Genomic DNA, 19897 nt, shown 5'->3' on the forward strand with positions numbered 1-19897 from the left:
AATAACGCATTTTACTGGGATTATTCTCTTGCCCAAGTGCTGAAGTTCATTTGATGAAGGCAGTCATCTTCTTGGAGAATCTGATGTAAAGAAATTCGAAAAGGTTTTCAGGTTGTTATCTACTAGAATCATCCAAACCGTTGAGCCAGACGCTTCTGAATCAGAAGCTAACCATACAACTGAATCATGAGAATTCATCATAAAATTTACAAAAACATCAGATGTTTTTTTTATCCCCAACAGGTTTTACAGTCCGCTTAGATAAATGCTAAGATAATATATTTATTAGTGTACCCCCATCTCTGTGTTCAGTATATTTGCCATAACGTATATTTATTTCTTTATTTTACTTTTTTTACATTCAGTGGCTATTTTAAACCCTATTTCACAAGTGACCATTGTATATTATAAGAGGATTTCATAAAGACTGGATTCAAGTCAGTACACAACAAAAACATAACTTACGTAAGGTTAGATGAAAAAAAAAGAATTTAATAATCAACAGTTAAATCTTTTATTATGTTACATTATATAATATTTCCAAAGTATAATCGTTTCTTGGAAACCTAAAGACAGCATATATAAAGGTTTATTTATTTTAATAAGCATCTTTAATTCAATGAATAAAAGGGGTTTTCTTACTTTCTATTCTTAACTATGTTAGGATGTTACATCAACTTACATTATAATCATGAGTTCGTCTCTAATCAATCATAGAATATAGTTTCCCCAAGTTTCTTCTTCAAAAGCATTTTAAATAAACATAAAATGTAGTGAAAAGAATGGTATTCTCTGGTTGTAGAGTATAACAATCTAGAAAATCAATAAGGTTCATTCAAAATCTTCAGTAGGGTATGTTACAATGATGATAAGTGTTAATATAAACCATAAAATACATATATACATACTTTACAAAACTAAAAATAATGTTACTATAAGCAAATAAACTACTGCAAAGGTCAAGTTTACATTGAGTCATATATAATATTACACTTTGTATAGAAATCTGTCTAAAAAATAAATTTACAGTTTAAAAAATTAATATTTTCTTTAATGTAATTTCATAACTACAGTATAATTTATCCTAAAACATTATTTAACCCAATTTTAAAAAAAAACGAGACATTTTATAAAATTAAATTATAATATATAAAAATTACATTACAAAAAAATACAGAAACTACATGTGGATAAATCATTTTATGGATGTAATTAATTAAGCAGAGTAGTGAGCATGTTTATTTAGAACAATTGAACACTTCACCAAGTTGAACAAAATTCCTAAACTGATCAACAGATATACTAAGTCCACTAAAAGTTTTCTATATAGAAGGAGAAAAATATTAAATATAATCTACTATGTTCATAAAAATATTATTTAATATTAATCTTACCACAAAAATGGCAGGTTCTATAAATTTACAGACATTTTGACTTAAAGCACAAAACAGTTTTTATGGACGGTTCACATTATAACACAAGGCATAGCACAACAAACAGGAAGACACACAGGAACTACGGCCTTTCCAGAACTTTCTTTCGTCTTCATTTTGCTGCTGGACTCGTACTCATACTTTGCCTTTGCCTTGTATTTGCCACCACCACTCTGCAACGTAATTATCTATTACTTCACAGAACTGTTACCTAATGCTTTGTAATAAACACCAATTTATAATGACATATTTTAATTTATTTAAGGTTATTGAATATAATCAACTGTTTAAGGATGATATTGCTCCAAAGGTCATAGCTTGTGTGGTACATTCAAGGAATCAATACAAATTCGGTTTCAATTAAACTTTAACTAAAAGGAATTTAATGGTACTTTCTAAATGACAAGAAATGTACAGGTGAAATAATTTGGGCCATGAGAGAACTGCTCAGATCACATGGTCCGTCAGAACAAACTATGGGGAAATTGTGAAATAATCTTGGCTTCAGTTATTCCTACCTGGCAAGAAGAAAGATTTTTAGCCAAGACCAATTTTATTGTATTGAGTAAATGAACACTCATTTCAACATTTTTTCTCTGTAGCTTATGACATTTGTTCTTGGACATCTTTTTAGTTGCCCAGAAACTTCAGTGACAGCAACAGTTTTGTTGTACTCTCTTTAGGTGTTACTGGACAGTAGTTATAAATCAGACAAAAGTGAGCCCACTTGCATGCTTAGCATACTATATCAATCTGTTACACGGTATTCAGTTTATGTTGAGACTAAAGAAGTCATTTATTCCAACCAACGCGCTCTACAGTGTAATGAAGTATGACAACCTTGCATTATGTTCCAAAATTAAATTATGTCCATTCAATACATTGCCCAAATTTAAATAAGATTAATTTTCCTGTTACCAGATTAGTTCAACTGGACCCCTAAAGGTTCTGGTGTATACAACGATGGAGTGAATTAAATTTCTTGTTTTAGAGAAAACTGAATACATTAACTCACATCTGCCTGTAAAGTATTGTTGCAATGATGTCTAAAGCAAGTTAATAAACACTGCCAGGATGTCATATTAATAATTAACTAAAAATAACATTTTAACTTAAATAAAAGAGCAAAATAAAAGTATTATTGTAAATTAATACTGTCATATATTGTACTCAATATGCATTTGTGATAATGTAAGTTTTAGGAAAAATAGCTAATTACGTTTCTTTTTTTATTGCTTATTGATAACATTAAACTGGGTTTTCATAGATTATCTACTTTATGGACAAAATTTACCTGAGACTGCATCATAGACTCTTCTTTCTTGGCAAATAATTCAAACACCTGGAGGATAGTATACTGGTGGTCCAGCGATGTTCTTGGATTTGACCTGCATAGCCGCAGCAGTGGCAGCAGGAGATGGGCCTGAGGGTGGAGGTGTGGGGGGAGCTGCAGGAGCTACTGGTGGGGACGCTTCCATCCTTTGAACTGCCGGTTCCCTCACAGGCAAGTACCGAGTAGATGTTTCTTGATGATGCTGAAACGGAAATAAAAATTATAACTCTACACCATACACATAAAAGTAACATTAATCCTCGATATTAAAAAAAATTGTTGATTTACACAAGAGTCAGGTTTTTATAAAACTATTCCAAAATATCAGTGAAAGTGTATATCAACATAAAAACAAAACATGTTTTGAATTTTCATTTATATTATTAGTTTAATGTTGGAACAATTATAAAAACATTCTTTTAAGGATCTGTGTGACAATTCACACACACACCAACACACACACATGTACACGCATGCATGCGCACACACACACACTAGTTCTATGTTTAATTTCATCACCTCAAATCTCTCACAACTTGAACCCTAAGCTTGTTTCCCTAATTGTAGGACTAATCCATGACTGTTAATTCCTTCAGTATCAATAATAGCAATATAAGCCATGAGTGGCTTATATCATGGATGAGTTCTGGAAGATACGAATATGAGCTGCCAGCTTATCGTAATTCATATTTCAAGAAAATAAAGATTGAACGATCTTTGTGATGGGATGGAGCTATCGCTAATATTTAAGGATTAATGTTTCTTAGAAGGTGTTATTAATGAACTTCCTAAATAGCCAGTGAGATTTAAATCAATTTGGAATAAATTTCTACAAATTCAAAACATCTGTTTCTCCAGATCCATAGAATATCTTAGAACTATAATTTTCCTCAACAAATTAAACATTTTACATGAAAAAAAGCTAACAGTTTCTATTTTGATGGAATATCTAATAGTTAATTAATTTATTGAAAAATAGGAATTCTACTAACTTGTATGTCAGTATCAGAGAATTGAGCCATGAGTTCATCAAGTTTCTTGGGTGGCTGCTGTTGCTGCTGGTCTGGGGTGGGTGAGGGAGTGGGGAATGGTCTTGGCAGTAGTGGCACATTCTCCTCTCCAGGGTACTTGGTAGAGTGAGTGGTCTGGCTGGAGTATTTGTAGGTGATAACAGTGGGCTGTGAAGGCTGAAGAGGGGGCGGTGACACTTGGTAAGTTAAGGTCCGACTGGGATCAGAGGGACTGAACTTCTGAACTGGCTGTGGCGATTTAGGCCTTACGTAGGGAGCATTAGATGACTGTTCAAAGTTGTAAGTCTTAACAGTGGTCGATTTGTTCGTGCTGGGTAGTGGTGGAGGGGTGAAAGATACAGGAGAAGGTGACCGATGAGGGGGTGGGCTGCGAGGAACTTCTTGTCTGGTATCACGGGAAGACGTGTTGTAAGAGTAGCTGTTGACAGTGGTGATCTTAGAAGTGTTCCTGGGAGGCTCCTGTGGTGTGTTGTAGTAGTTTCGGACAGTGGTCACCTTGGTAGTAGATGTAGGGGATGGCGAGCGGACTGGCGGTTGACGGTGGTTGTCAGGAGAGAAGTCCCGGTTGGAATAGTTATACTGGCGGACTGCTGTGCTGGAAGAGCTCCTTCCTCCTGCAGGTGATGGTGACCTGTATTACAAATCATCATTTTGTTACTTAGATAAATCACCAAATATAGAGAAAATTTAGTTTTTTGAGGAGTGTACATTTTCTTAAACATTGCCACTTAAACATTTTTAATTAAAAGGAGATGGTCACAGAACTTAAGGTTTTTAAATCAAAGTATTTTAGAATGTATCAAGAAGTTCTTTTATTGTATCAAATAATTTTATTGCAGAAACAACTTAGAACTGAGAAATTTCCAACACATTAATTGATAAAGTTTATTTGGCACAACTTAATTATGTTCCTGATTGTACTGAGTTTAAATAATATAGATTGAAAGTCATAGATTGAAAGTCAGCTGACTGAACAGAGTTGCATTTATTAGGAATAATTAAAAAGTTTTAATAACTAAAAGATTGTTTGAGAAGTCACCAAAGCCAAACATAAGATTGAATGAAAGAGCTTCAAAAGGAGCTAAAGAAGCTAGAATTGATCCCAACAAGTGCAGATGGAAGAAAAAAGGAAAGAAAGGCGTTTAAGTGGTGAGAACCTCCCTACAAGTCACCATATATAAGAGGAAGGACACACCCATGCCTGTAAGGAACTTTGTTGGGCACAAATCAGCAAACCTGTTGGAACAGGTCATTATTGTTTAACAATGGACACTAATATTCTGGAATTACTTTTTTTCAGCAGGAATTCCCTATCTTTGGCCAAATCATCAAGCACCTCTTCATCTCTTCTCAAATTTCTTCAATTTATATGCATTTCCTCCACCTCAACATCTTCATCAAGGAATTAGCAACAAAATAATAAACTGCTAACAAAAATCTTATGGGTATGAGATTCCTTGCAATCAGTATTCCACGCCTGTAAATATAATATTAGTGGATATGATTTTTATGAATATATTAGAGATGTAGTCTCGAAAAGTGTTTGATAAATACAGTAATAAACCTTTTTAACACTTTTTGATCTTTTTTATTTTCCTACAATCATAAAAGTGAACAAAAATAAAAAAAAGGTCAAAAAGTGTTAAAAAAAAAGGTTTATTGCTGTATGTATATTTTACGAACAGTTGTGTCAAGAGAAGATTTCAAAAGCTAACAGACAACTAGGAAAAGGAGCTATCTTCAGTTGTTTTCATGTCCTAAATGACCTACTGACTTGATGGGAGCTCTACCCTATAAACAGGTCATACAAACAAAACAAATGATCCAATTGACTACTACTTGATTGAACACTTTAAAAAATGGTTTAGTTATAGCTTGTATGAATAAATGCACTTTTTCTTCGTCTTCTTGTTCTTCTTCTTCTAGAATTAGCTGGTATTTATGTGATATTGGAATATTAATTATTTCTGTAATGGGTCACCAAGTGGGGAGATTGACATTTTCCTTAATGTACTTCAAATTAATTATTTCCATCCAATAAAATATGGTAAACAATATTGTTTGATGGCAATTTTGATACTATACTAAATGTGAGCGATGAGACATATACCAAATGAGTTTCCATTTGTTATTTAAAGCCATAATTCCTTATTAACATCCCTGAGTCTACTCACACCAACAATACTTGTCCTGCTATAAATTGTAGTCATGGATGTAAGCCTCAACATGGTGAGTGCTCTCTATATTCCATGCAGTTTATTCATGTAGTATTAGAATTAAGTAAAAAAAGATTGGAAGGTTTTTTAAACTACATTACAATGTCTTGATAGGATATTTTAATTAATTATATAAAATCTATTATTGAGGAGGCTTGCATCCAAGCAGCATTTGATTAGAATTAATCCTGTTTATGTATTCCACAACGACAAAATTTATGAGAGCCTATTCTGTAGCACATAATTACAGAGAAACTGGAATCGTAATGGAATCGTAATGGAATCTTACTTTCCTTATTTAGCAATTGGCAAGAAAACTACAAATATAATGCAATGTAATTATATTACAATTATATTACATTAAGATCCTCGCACAGGCCAGTGGCCCATGAGGACGGGCAGAATAAGGCTTAAAAGGGGATCGGCTTCTCCTTTTTATTAAAAAAAAAAAAAAAAAAAAAAAAAAAAAAAAAAAAAAAAAAAAAAAAAAGACAAAAAGACAATTAACAGTACACTCCTTTTTTGTAAGTGTATTATCCACACATAATGACTTGTTTGCAATTTCCATGTGCTTATGTACATGTATAGACAAAAATTGCAATTATAATTTGTTTCCACAATAATCGTAATCACATTATAACAATACAGTATACATGTAACACTAAAAATGTGTTTTGTAAAAATACAACATTGTTTAACTTAACAATAGGGTAAGACCAACCTGTGCAGTGTAGGTGTCCTGGGTACCTCATCAGAGCTGGAGTAGTTGTAGGTGCGGACGGATGCCAGCTGTTGCCTTGCAGGAGAAGGAGATGTTTGTCTGCGATCCTGGGGAGGTGACAAGTCTCGAGAATTGGCACTTCCTGCAAAATATTTAAATCCTGATATTCTTTCTCTACAATTACTCTTCCTTGTGTTTTCTTATGTTATTGTTCATGAATACTCTTATTGTTACGTAAATACGGGTAGACAATAATTTATACAAACAATATATTTCTTAGAATAATTATAATAAATCCTGAAGCATTTACATGAACATCAATAAAATTCAACTTTGATTTTAAAAAAAATTTTATGAATCTTTGAAAAATATAACAATTAGTTGTTCCATTAAATTTTACACAACATCTTGAAGTCAGGGCCATTCTCAGCTTTGGAGGGCCCCAGAAATGGAATTTGACCGGGCCCCATCATGTCTCACAACCTGTCCATCAACACGATCCCTTCAAATAGATATTTGGCATGGCCCTGCCACCTGAGAGCCCGGGCTCCGTAAAATTGTCTGGAAAAACCAGTCTGAGTACGGGTATGCTTGAAGTACATAACAACAACTTGGCTCTATTATGGTTCTGTTGTAGTGTGAGGCTAGAAAAACATTTGAATACGTTGTGAGTCAATTTTAATGCACAGGAGCCAATAGTGTTGGGATTATAGCTATGTTTCATTACACTTTTCAGTGAGGATATGTAATAAATCTTTCTTATTTTTACTGGATAGTGAGTTTGGTCATAATGAAACAATCAACTGCAATAATCTGGGTCATGATTCAATATTATATTGTTTATCAAAGCCAAAAACAAATATTCAGAAGACTTAATATTTAACTTTTAAATTGTTTCTAATTTCAAATTTTGAATTGCAGCTTTATATTACCTTTTAAATTTAAAAAAGCATATATTAACTTAACCTTAAAGCTAAAGGTGTTCAGTAAACAAATGACAAAGACATCTCCACTTTTATTCAGCAGTTGTTATAGTGTACTACAAAATAATAAGCATATAAATGACAAGTTAATAAAATAATATATTAATCTTTAAACATTTTCTCTTTTTTTTCAAAGTGTTAAGTGTCCTAAATGGTGAAACTATTCTAAAAATTAAAATTCTTTAAAAGCATTTAACAAAAATCCAGTAAAATTTCAAGTTTCATTCAAAACCTTAATGATTGTCAAAAAAAAACAATCATTTTTCAAACAAAACAATCATCATCAACTGGCCTATGAATTTAATAAATCCAGTTTAATCATATCTCGAACAGGTATACCTGAGCGTGTGGTCTTGCTCTCATAATGGTAGATCTCTTTGCGAGCAACAGGGGCAGGTGATGGCTGCTCTCTCTTAGTATTGCCACCAGTGAAGACCAATTCCTTCCGCACATCCCTTTCTGGAGCAGGACTGGATCGGTTCTGGCCCACGCTGCCATAGCGCTGCTCCTGGTATGACCTCTTCTCCAGCGAACGTGAAACGTGGCCAGACTTAGGAGTGCTTGTGTCTATTGGCTCACTGTCATCAGAACAGAAATATTACTTATTACTGAATATATCATATTGATTCACACGTATTTTTAGTGACACGTAAGTGAAATCTTGGTCTCTTGTAAGAAAAACCTGTGTGTCTTTTGGAAATGTGCACTTGTTCTCTATTTTTAAAAGAATTATAAAATGGTGGCATGTGAATTTGTAATAATACTACTTGAATATGTAAGAATCTCAGTTTGGAAATTTTTTAAACATTTCAAGAAATGCTAAGAAAATTAGTACAAATTAACTGTAAAAAAGTCAAAATGCTTCATGTATAAACCACCCTCTTCAGAAAATACTTGTATTTCAACATAAAATTTTAGAAGTAAATGTGAGTTTAAAGAATGCAAGAAAATGCCACCCCCTCCAGTGTAGTTGAAAATAATACTTTCTAATAGCTCTAAATAAATAAACTGAATTGTCACTGGAATACAGATATATAACTCATTCAACCCCGGCTATTATATTCAGTGATGTGTCGAAAATCCTGAGCCATGTATGTATGGTTTTTTACCTCTTAAAAGCTATTATTATGGTCATGACTCAATAATAAATGTATCAAAATTTTGCCAAGGGAACTATCAGCATTTGATAGCCCTCTGAATGCCAGCACTTCTGGACTTTAGATTATATCAAGTTGCTGAATCAAACTGTTCATCAAAATATAACTTAGAAACAGAAGTGAAGTATTCTTTAAACTTCACACAGTACAATGATGACAATCCAGCAAACAACAGTTTTATATGAAAAGATAGGATGAAGAAACTTCCATAATGGTCACAATATTTTCAATCATACTGGACTTTAGGTTATGTTAAAAAATCCTAACATACTTCGTCTGTCAGTAGTAAATTTTCATTTAACCTCTCTTCACAGAGCACAACATATACCACGCAGTATGTAATCAATTTTATAATTAGATGAGTGGCTTGAATACAGTGGGAGTTAAAAGTATGGATACACTCTGCTTAGTTGTTGATGGATAAAGATGGAGGGATGTAACTCGGGATACCTCTCTAGGGAATAGAAGTGAATTTTACAGTCACTGTTACAACTTTGTCCTTTTCCCCAAAATGGGATTTCGGGAAGGCGGCTCAAAATTCTTAAATGTAAAGACCATTAAGTGATACCTCATTTCAAAGGTCTTAAAACAAGAAGAAGAACAGTGAACACTAGAGTGTTCTATCTCGACCCAGTACAAAATGGCAGCTCATTGAAATGAATTAAGTTTAAAGCATGGGAGGATCCTGCTTAACCTTCAATGGATAAACATAGAAAAATGAAACTCAGGACATCCCTCTAGGAAACAAAAGCGAACCGTTTACCCAAAATGTTTTTTTTTTTTTTTTGGAGGACAGTTTAAAAATTTTATTAATTACTAGTAATTACAGTTATGTTAAGCAATAAAACGGCTAAAACCTACTAACCTGTGTTTTTTATATCAGATGTTTCAAATCGTTGTCCCAGGACAGTTTGACAATGTCCAAGCCTGTTGTAGGGACTTGAAATGACATGCTATATTGATTCACGTCCCTAAGGTCATTAATGCAATGAGGTTTCATTGTATAGACGTTGTTTTTAATGTGACTCCACTCAAAGTAGTCAAGTGGAGATAGATCTGGCGATCTTGGTAGCCACTCTCCATACTTCCTCTGCTGCCTATCCAGAGATTTGGAAAAATATTCTTTAAATAGTCGCCCGCGACATGCAGGCCATAGTGTAGACATGCTCCATCCTGTTGGAACCAAACTTCATTGCAGTTGTTGGTTGTTACTTGGACCAGCTGGATAAACCTGATTTTGTAATATTTCCTGGTATACCTTGACATTAAGGTTTCCATCAGTAAAAAAGGGTCCAATAAACTAATCCCTCCATAATGCCAAGCCAAATGCTTAATTTTTCAGGGTGCTTTGTGTGTTGCTCTCTCCTCCAATGATGGTTAACATCAGCTCAATAATGAGCATTGTGTCTGTTAACCTTTAACAATTAAGTTGCTTCATCTTAGCAAGCAATTTTGTTTAATATAATAAAATTGTATTATTATCAATGTTCTGCATCATTATTTCACCAGAAACTACTCGCCAATCAAAATCGCCCACACTTATCTAGACAAAATGAGTACGCTTTATAACCCCTGTCATGTAAAACTTCACAAAATGATGTTTGAGATATACTTAATATTGGAGAAACATTTCTTGTTGAGGCATGAGAATCTTCTACAACAGACTGTAGAACATCAAGTGACAATGCTTCATTTGTAGCCGATTTTGGTCATCTACATTTGGGGCGGACTTTAACACTGCCTGTTTTCTGGAAACATTGGATTGTTTTATAAACTCCTGATTTAGATACAGGGTTTTGATTGGGATAAGAGTCATTAAATAAATTCCTTATTTCATCATAAGATCTCTCCCAACCTCAGTAGTCTCAGATCATCAGGATCACAATACGTTCTTGTTCACTTAAACACTCCATTTCATCTAAAGTATCACAAAAATACATCTTAACTTTGTTAATTCCAACCAGAAACTGAACATGATACTGCACTTTCTCAAAACTGATAAGATAAGGGAGGCCTGCCCTGCATCAAGAAATAACTGTATAACAGGTTTGAGTTTGAAGGAAAGTGGTTGTCTATAGAAGTTATTTACCTTCTGAACGTGGATGTTCATGTTTTGCCTCAATGCGCTGCATTTTGTACAGAGATGAGATAGAAAGCTCTAGTTTTCATTGTTCTTCTTCTTTTATCAAGACCTTTCCAATGAGGTGCCACTTAATGGGTCTTTACATTAAAAATTTCCTCCCCTCAAATCCCATTTTGGGGAAATGGGCAAAGTTGTAACAGTGACTAAAAACTTCACTTCTATTTACTAGAAAGGTGCCCCATCCTAGAAAAACTCCATCCTTCCATCTTTATCCATCAAAAAACTAAACGGGTGTATCCATACTTTTAACTCACACTCTATAATGAATTTTGACTATATAAAAAGTACAACACTAATTAAATTTTAGGTACCATCATTACTGTGTTATTTTCTGAATATCATAAAAGCCTTGTAACTACCTTATGATTATAATACATAGAGTGTAAAATGTTTGCTTAAATGATGAACTGTGTCTCAGTGATTAAAAATGTAATTTTAAAATCAGACTTACAGTAGTCCAGGATCAATTCCACCATGGTGCCTTGAAACGCTGCCTGTGAAAACATTGTTTGGTTAGAAATCAGAGATAACTAACACAATGACAACTATCACTGTATAAAGATGTGAATGTACACTCTAATACTTTCAGTACTAGCCTTAATTATAATCACTAACATTTATTATCAACCAATGATTACTATATTTAAACATTGTTTATTTGGTTATGAAAATAATGAAGTTTTCTCTAACTTTGAAAAATTTTGATCTCCCTATTGTAAAACTGTCCTTAAAATGCTTGAAATATATAAGAATATAAGAAACTATAAGAATATAAGAATAAATTTATTTTCTCAGGATAACATAAAATACATACAGTAGTTACAGAGCGTGAAAAAAAAAACAAAGCAAAACAAAAACTATCCCAGGTCTGACCTTAATGAAGAAAAAAAATATCAAATTATACAAACTAAAAAAAACCCTTTGTCCAAATTGTTAAGTCTTAACTACTATGTACATTACAGCAACTACAATATGAATGTTAATTAAAGTATACATCAGATAAAAGCTAACAAAATACACAACTAGAGGAAGAAAAACTAATAACATTTTTAATATGTACATATAAAACAATATTTTAAATCCTGAGAAAATTTAGGGCCTCCAAGGCAAGCCTGTTTAGAGGACACCGTGTAATTATATTATTAAAAACTAAAAAAAATAAAAAGTTCAGACAGTTAAATTTAAAAAGAAAAAAGTCCCTATAAGCTATTTTATTGAAATTTTGTAATCATGTGTAAGATAATACATGCTACTGGAATCTATTTCAGGGTAAATTTTGTGGACCATGCTTGGAAAAATTAATGAAAATTTAATTCATTTATTCCTGAACCTCAATTAAAACCTCAATGTCGCAGAAAGAAAACAACCATTGTTTTAATGTCTTCAAAAAACAGAATTTTGACTTTTTTAAATTTTATTTCATTAGGAATTTTGTTAAATATTCTTGGGGCTAAAAAAAAGTAAGTTTTAGTAAAAAATGTTTTTTGTGGTTTAGGTGTTCTAAAGTTATTTGCATTGCGAAGTTTAAACCTATACTCATTAATGTCAACATCCGGTAGGTTTTCCACTCTTATCGTAGAACAACTTTAAAGTTTTGTACACAAACATAAATCTTAGAGGTAAAATATTAAGGCTGACAAATAGAGGGAATGAGGTTTCAGTTTTAGGTTTGTTTACTATAATTCTAATAAAATGTTTTTGAAGTTTCAAAATAGGCTGTAGCTTTGTCTTGTAAGTGCCTCCCCAACACGAAATACCATAGTCTAACCGACTGTTTACCAATGAAAAATAAAAAAAGACGTAATATCTCTTTGTCACAAAAATTCCTCAGAAAATAAAAAACTCGTAAATAATTTTTTAATTTAGATTTCAATACTAATATGTGGTTATTCCAGTTTAATTCTCTGTCTAACACTACGCCTAGATATTTAACTTCACTTGCTTCTGCAACCGGTTTACAAGATAAATTGCAAATAGAATTATTGCAAAGACAATTAAAACATTTATAAATAATTGCACCGCGTCAAAAGGCACTTGACCTCTTAAACTAAAATTAATATAACTTGTCTTCTCAGGGCTAAGAACCATTCTGTTTTTACAAAACCACCACTTTAGCGCTTTGAGATCAACATTCATAGCAAGCTCTATATCACCCCAGCTGGAGCTGGAATAACACAAAGCAGTGTCGTCAGCAAAAACAAGTTATACTACCCTGAAGACTAGCATTACAAAGATCATTGATGTAAATTAAGAAAAGAGTAGGGCCTAAAACTGATCCTTGAGGTTACACCACACTTAATTTCACCCATTGCACTGAAAACTCCATTAATTTTTACACACTGTCTTCTAGATTTTAAATAATCTTGAAACCAATTTAAAACAACTCCCCTTATCCCACAGTCAAACATTTTTCCCAATAATATTCCGTGATCAACAGTGTCAAAGGCTTTTTTTATGTCCAAAAACAGCCCACTAACATGTTTTGTTTTGGTCAAGTCCCTCAGATATCAATCCAATGAAATTTAAAAGTGTAGTTTCGGTGCTCACGCCCTCTCTGAACCCATACTGATTGCGACTAAAAAACTCCGTCAAAGTGAGGAAATTAATCAATTTTCGCTTCATAATTTTCTCTAAGACCTTAGATATGGTAGAAACCAAAGAGATAGGGCGGAAGTTGCTACAAATTGTTTGAGGGGCCTTTCTTGTGAATCGGAATAAACAACTGCTGACTTCAATTTTTCCCGGAAAAACTCCTGTTTTGAAAACTTAAATTTACTATAAATAAAAGAACATAACAAATTTTAGGAAATGTGTGTTTAATTAAAGTTGAACTAATTCCCGTCTAATCCGGGAGACTTGCCATTCTTTAATGAGTTGACAGCGTCTTGCAGGTCCTGTAAGAGTACAGGTTCCAGAAACATAGAACGCATTTCGTAATTCTTAGGGAATGACCCGGCATAAGGCAAAAATTCACAATTTGTCGGTTCTTCAATACTGTCGGCTAAGCTATCAACAACCGTTAGGAAATAGTTGTTGAATTTATCAGCTATTATTTTAGGATCTCTAGTAATTTCATTTTGTCCCTATTTTCCAATGAATAATCCATTTGTTTACTTTTTTGACCAGTTATTTCATTTAAAATATTCCAAGTTTGTTTTGGGTTACCTTTGCTTTTTTCAAACAGATTTTTATAATAAGCATTTTTTAGATCTTTTATGTCTTTGTTCAGTTTATTTCGAAAGCGAATGAAAAAAATATTAAACCTGTCACCTTGTTGGTTTCTGTGCTTTTTAAATCTCTTAAACAGTTTATTTCTAAATATGATACGCTTACAGATTCCATCGTTGATCCCAAGTTTTCAACTTAACACATTTATTTCTTAGTTCAATTTCAGCTTTACTTGCACTAATCGCAACTTGCAACAAATCATAAAACTTATCAAAAGCATCAGACGCGTTTTCCGTTCCATACACTTGTGCCCAGTTCAGTTTTGGTCGAGAACATCGTTAAGATATTTTATAGTTGATGCGGTATTGTAATATTAAAGATTTTTTTCTGGTATTAGTAACAGCAAAATCAGAATATACGTTTGTGAATTTTGATTTCAGCTCCATTTAACCTTCTGCGTAGTGCAGCATCAAAGTTCACAATTAATTGTGCACTGATTAGACAATGAGAACAACTATTCACCTAGATTACACTTGATTTCACAATCTAGGTGTCTCTCATGTCGAAAACAAAGCAAAGTTCATTTTGAACTTCAATGTTGCTCTTGGATCATTGAACTTCATTGACTTTATTTGGATCTCTTTGGACTCCGGATTTCAGAATTCAAGTCTGCGTCAGATTTCAGACACTGCACTAAGCAGAAGATGAAATGGAGCTGAATTCATCATTTGCATTGAATCGGCCCTTCCCACCATAGCTACATTATGTGAATATATTTTTATTCAGATTTCACTTTATGGATCTAATATTTATTTGATAGAGACATTTTCACTCTTTTGTAACATACTGAATAGTAAAAACCACATTCCCAGTTAATAAAAACTTTCCTTTGTGATGGTTTAACACTGTGACATGTCATGTACTGATTTTAGGACAGCTGGAGAAGTTATGATTTGTGTCCACAGCAGTCATTGTATTAATTTTAATATTTAATTTCAATTAAAAGTTATGCTTAAATATTTTACAGAAAACATTATATCCATTTTAAGTTATAGTTTTAGGGGTCAGTTTTCATGAACTTACAACTTTTTCTTTATTACTTACTACTTATAAACACAGTTTCAAATTATTATTGAATAATTATTGATAGTATTAGAATTTACTGTGGCTGAAGAAGAAAATTAATTACTGGTACACAACACTTTGGAATTTTACGTCCAATTCAGTTCATTTTGTTATTAATATATTATAGTTTCACATTATTTTACTAGCCGATCAAAAATATTAAATATAATTTTAGCTAGTATATTCAAATTTGTATATTTTTCCTTTGCTTCATCTACTGCAAAATTTACAAGAGTGCATTAAAAAATAACAGAATTTATATAATACTTTTCAAATATGCTTGCTCTAATATTTTGGATCTGTGGTCCTTGAAAGATCTGACCTTCATTCACGCTGTGGCATGTGTTCCATCTGCATGGATATATTCATCGATAAGAGGGAGCTGTTGTGTAAGGACATGTACCATGTACCCAACTTAGGTATAAAGATCTGCATCAAGTTTTGTGTTCTTTTGAAGAAAGTTCCCCACCAACACCTTGGAAATAATTCAAGAAGAGTATGGAAACAAATTTATATCCCAAACACGTCTTTTTGAATGATACAAAATGTTTATGGAGGGAGAAACACAAGGTAAACATCAATACCATTGATATCATGGTATGGAAATATCACTGATTGGCAATACAAAAGATTGCTGACGATGCATATTTTATATGGATCAGTTTAAGACATAATCCACAGTGAGTTGGATGGATTCTGCATCAGGATAATCTCCCTGCTTATTGAGAGAAAGTAACACAAGACAACATAAAGGATCTAATCATTAACATCAAACCCTGTCCACTGTACTATCTAGTTTTTGCACCATGTGACTCCCACAAGTGAAAAGGGACCTTCAGGGACACACTTTTCAGTGAGTGAGTTAAGCTCTTTCGGGTATACTAAACAGACTTTAATAGAAGAGCTTTAGTGAATGTTTTGAAAAAGTTGGTAGAGAGAATGGGAATCATTATATAACATCACAAGTAGAGTTTGTTGAAGTTTGTGATAGAATCACAAAAAAGAATGAACATGTTATTTGAGTTACTGCCATAGTCCCATTATTTTTTATACAGCCTTGTATAACTCTATTTAATATATACCTTTAATTATACCTCTCAAGTCAACTATGCATACTTTAGTACACATTCCATACATTTTAATTAAATAATTGAAACTGTCCTTAAAACTACTGTAGCTACTTAAAAGTCTGTGTAAAGTACACACTTTAGATATATCTATAATCCTTAATTATATATCATAATTACTCATAAGTCTGTTAAGTACATCATGAGGAGAAACTTAAGGGATTTTGCCAGAAAAATTTATTTTATAACTGAACATCCAAAACAAAAGCCAATATTTAATATGAAGACAAGTTCAAGAAACTATACTACACCAATATACTTTTCACTCTGCCCACAAAGGCAATCTTCTAACATACTTTCAAGTGAGTAAGCCTCATTCCAGAAAGTTTAAAAGCAATGTTTAGAGTTGGAGAGAATGGTTAGGTACATTCCTCTAATGTATCTCAGATGAGTGAGCATAAGGGCAGTAAAACCAAAGCAATAAAGAACAGGAGGTAATAAAGACCACAGAGTCCAGTCAAGGTCTTACCGTCTGCAAATCCTGTTTTCTGAGCAGTGTGAAGGTCGTCGAGCAGAGAGTCGAGTTCGGTGATGTTCTGCTGCCGCATGCGGGCATCTGCCACTGGCAAACTGGCATCTGGAAGATCAACCAATAAACATTTTTACAACCCAAAATACTAGCACACACTTTACTATAAGATTTTATAGCCTTTTTTTGTGCTATCTGTGCTGCTTCTTTATAGCCCTATTTTTTTAACCATTACAAGTTAAAGCCATTTCTTACTCCCGACAACTTTATGATGACAAAAAGAAATTTAATTATCTTTAGACATCACTGGAATATCTTTTTAGCTTAAATCTTTGAAACTTTCAATGCTTCAGACTTTTAACTTTTGATCCTTGCAATTCACTGTTGACATTATTGTGTCAATAATTTAGTTAAAATAAATAGATCCAAAAATTTCACAAATCATTCAAAATCATTATTATCATAGAAATCACATTGACTTTTAAACTTATTTCCAGTATTCTTAATGACATATCAGTCAAAACATGCAAAATATATAGTAATAGTGTAAAATAGTACATTGTAACATAATATTATTTTATAGTAATTATATGTAGACTATTAATATCAATACCTAAACTAATACAAGATTCAGTTCTTTTTGTTTTTGTGTGTTTTTTTTTTATTCAAAGGTCTAAAAGTGGCTATATACAACATTTTGAAGTCTTAAATTTTCAGCATTTTCTGGGAATGGATGTCTGGACCTCTGCTCTGGGCAGTGGGCCAAACCAAATTTCTAGACTCCTCCTGTACTACGCTACTACAGATTTTCCCATTTCCCATTCTATTCTGTTTTTATAATTTGTTCCGATTTAGATCATCATACATTTACTGCATTCAATATAAGACATCAGAAGTCACTGAAGGACAACCAACTTTAATACACCCTTTAATCATCAAACAACCTCCTAAGGGTTGTTGCTCAAGATGAAAATTTATATTCAGGAGATTGAAGCCAATCTAGGTTACACAATATTTTAGTTTACATTGTTTATAACAAAAAAAACTAACAGTTTTGTCAAAATATAACTTTTGTAAACAAAATACGATTTGTGTAAAATTTCCCATTGCATGTATTTGGTGTAAAACTATATTTCCTTGTTGTCCTTAATCTAATACATGAAAAATTCTCTTGTATAGATGTACTTGTATATCCACTCTTTACCTAAACTAAAATACATACAAATCCATAGATAATATACACCTTATTAATTTTGAAATGTTTTGAATATTTGTCATGTTAAAATGGTGAAAATTAGTTGATATGATTGTAACTATGTTAATCTATGATGCTAATACATTGTTTTCATCTAAGAGTAAAGGAAATACACACAACTTGTCTTATAAGTTATTAAATCTTTATTATTGGAGAAATTATTTTCCATTTTATTTAGTTCAATCTTCTTTTCAATTTATCACACAGATAATTTTCTTAACTAATTTATTTTTGGATATTGATTCACTAACAGTGCCATTATAAAATATCAGATTGAAGTTTTAGAGTTACTTAGATCAAGGTTACTAAAATTACCTTGAAGGGATGATCCAGATGTGGATGAAGTATTGTACTGGTACTGGACTGTTTTGTAGGCTACGTTACGTCCAGGTTGTACATCATGCTATCAACATAACAATAAACTTTGTAGAAACACTTAGTGCCAATTACAGATATACCATAAAACAGAGTATTTACTATCAGTTATCTAATACAATTAATAGAACCTCACAACTGAATGGAAAAATGGAACAGTTATTACTGATGGAGTGCTATTAATTTTATTCTAATAGACAACAGAAATTAATTTTATAAACATGTGGGGAAAGTAGTTTCTTTTGGTTTGAGATTATAGTTCTGTCATGTTCTGTGTCAACACAGATTGATTTGAATGAGTTAGTTACTGATAAATTAATTGCAGCACGGCATAATTAATTATTCAAACCAAGGAATTTTATTTGCTTTGATAATTTTACACTGGGTGAGCATTTTTCCCTAGTCAAAAATCAAAAACTCATTGGATTGAAGTTGTTCTGTTCGCAGCATCCGGTTAATTATTTATATTTGGTGGAAATCCCCTTTTAAATATTAATTTTATTCTAAAAATTATATAGTAATAAAATTTCTAGATCAAAACTGAATATCTACTGAACTATTTCAAATGTAATCAAGTTGAATAAAACCAAAAGTTTTGGTTCTTGTAATACAATTTTGAAAAACTTTTATCAGGATTACAAACTTTAAAAAATTGATTACCTGACATCAGGGTTGATCGTATTTTCATCGGATTTATTCAGGAGTAGTAACATTAATACTGATCAATGACTTTCATGAGTGAAATTTTACTGGACTACTTTTTCTTGCTCCAGACAGTTACATCGTGGAGTTTGGAAACTTAGACCTCTATGAACTCACCATAAATGGCGAGATCACGGTGTGGTAGCTCTTGTAAAACTGTTGTGCTGTTGGAGGGGTTGAGGTACTCTATCTGGTATTCAGAGGTCTTGGCGGTGGGGTGGCCATCGGTCTCTGTGGTGACGGTGCGAGTCACCTGGCGGTAACCTGTCACTGGCCCATTCACAGAGTGACCCAACGAGGACCCAGGTCGTGACACGCTGGTCTGTAGTTTCCTCCAGCAGTGCATTCTGTCCAAACATTGATTTGTTTCATTAGTTTGTATTTTAGTACAGATACACGTATATTAATTTTCATTACCAGAACCACAAATGGAAACATTTAGGAAAAGAAACTATGAGACGGGTGAGAGAAGTACCTAGTGGTGGAATAATCAAATGTTAAGAAATTGGAAGATAATTTGTATAGACAAATCTTTCCTAATTTTTCAAGAAAAATATCCAAATTTAAATAAAATACCTATATTTCTGCCGGTGCTGGAGAGTTCCAAAGATATCTGGTTTTTGTTAGTTTGATACATAATATTGAGTGATAGGAATCAT

The 19897-nt window shown here is 32.6% G+C and overlaps 1 protein-coding gene across 1 annotated transcript; it reads right to left on the reverse strand.

The window, feature by feature from the left end:
- Positions 1-1212: 1212 nt before the first annotated feature.
- Positions 1213-19584, reverse strand: LOC124361033 (proteoglycan 4-like). Its single transcript, XM_046815071.1, is given in 10 exon segments — positions 1213-1606; positions 2728-2769; positions 2771-2968; positions 3759-4428; positions 6735-6876; positions 8057-8295; positions 11469-11511; positions 16907-17014; positions 18477-18564; positions 19342-19584. Coding segments are annotated over 10 exon segments (1914 nt in total). The 3' UTR covers positions 1213-1465.
- Between the last annotated feature and the right edge of the window lie 313 nt (positions 19585-19897).

The sequence above is a fragment of the Homalodisca vitripennis genome, chromosome 4 (genome assembly GCF_021130785.1).
Source record: "Homalodisca vitripennis isolate AUS2020 chromosome 4, UT_GWSS_2.1, whole genome shotgun sequence".
In the NCBI taxonomy this organism is placed as follows: domain Eukaryota; kingdom Metazoa; phylum Arthropoda; class Insecta; order Hemiptera; family Cicadellidae; genus Homalodisca; species Homalodisca vitripennis.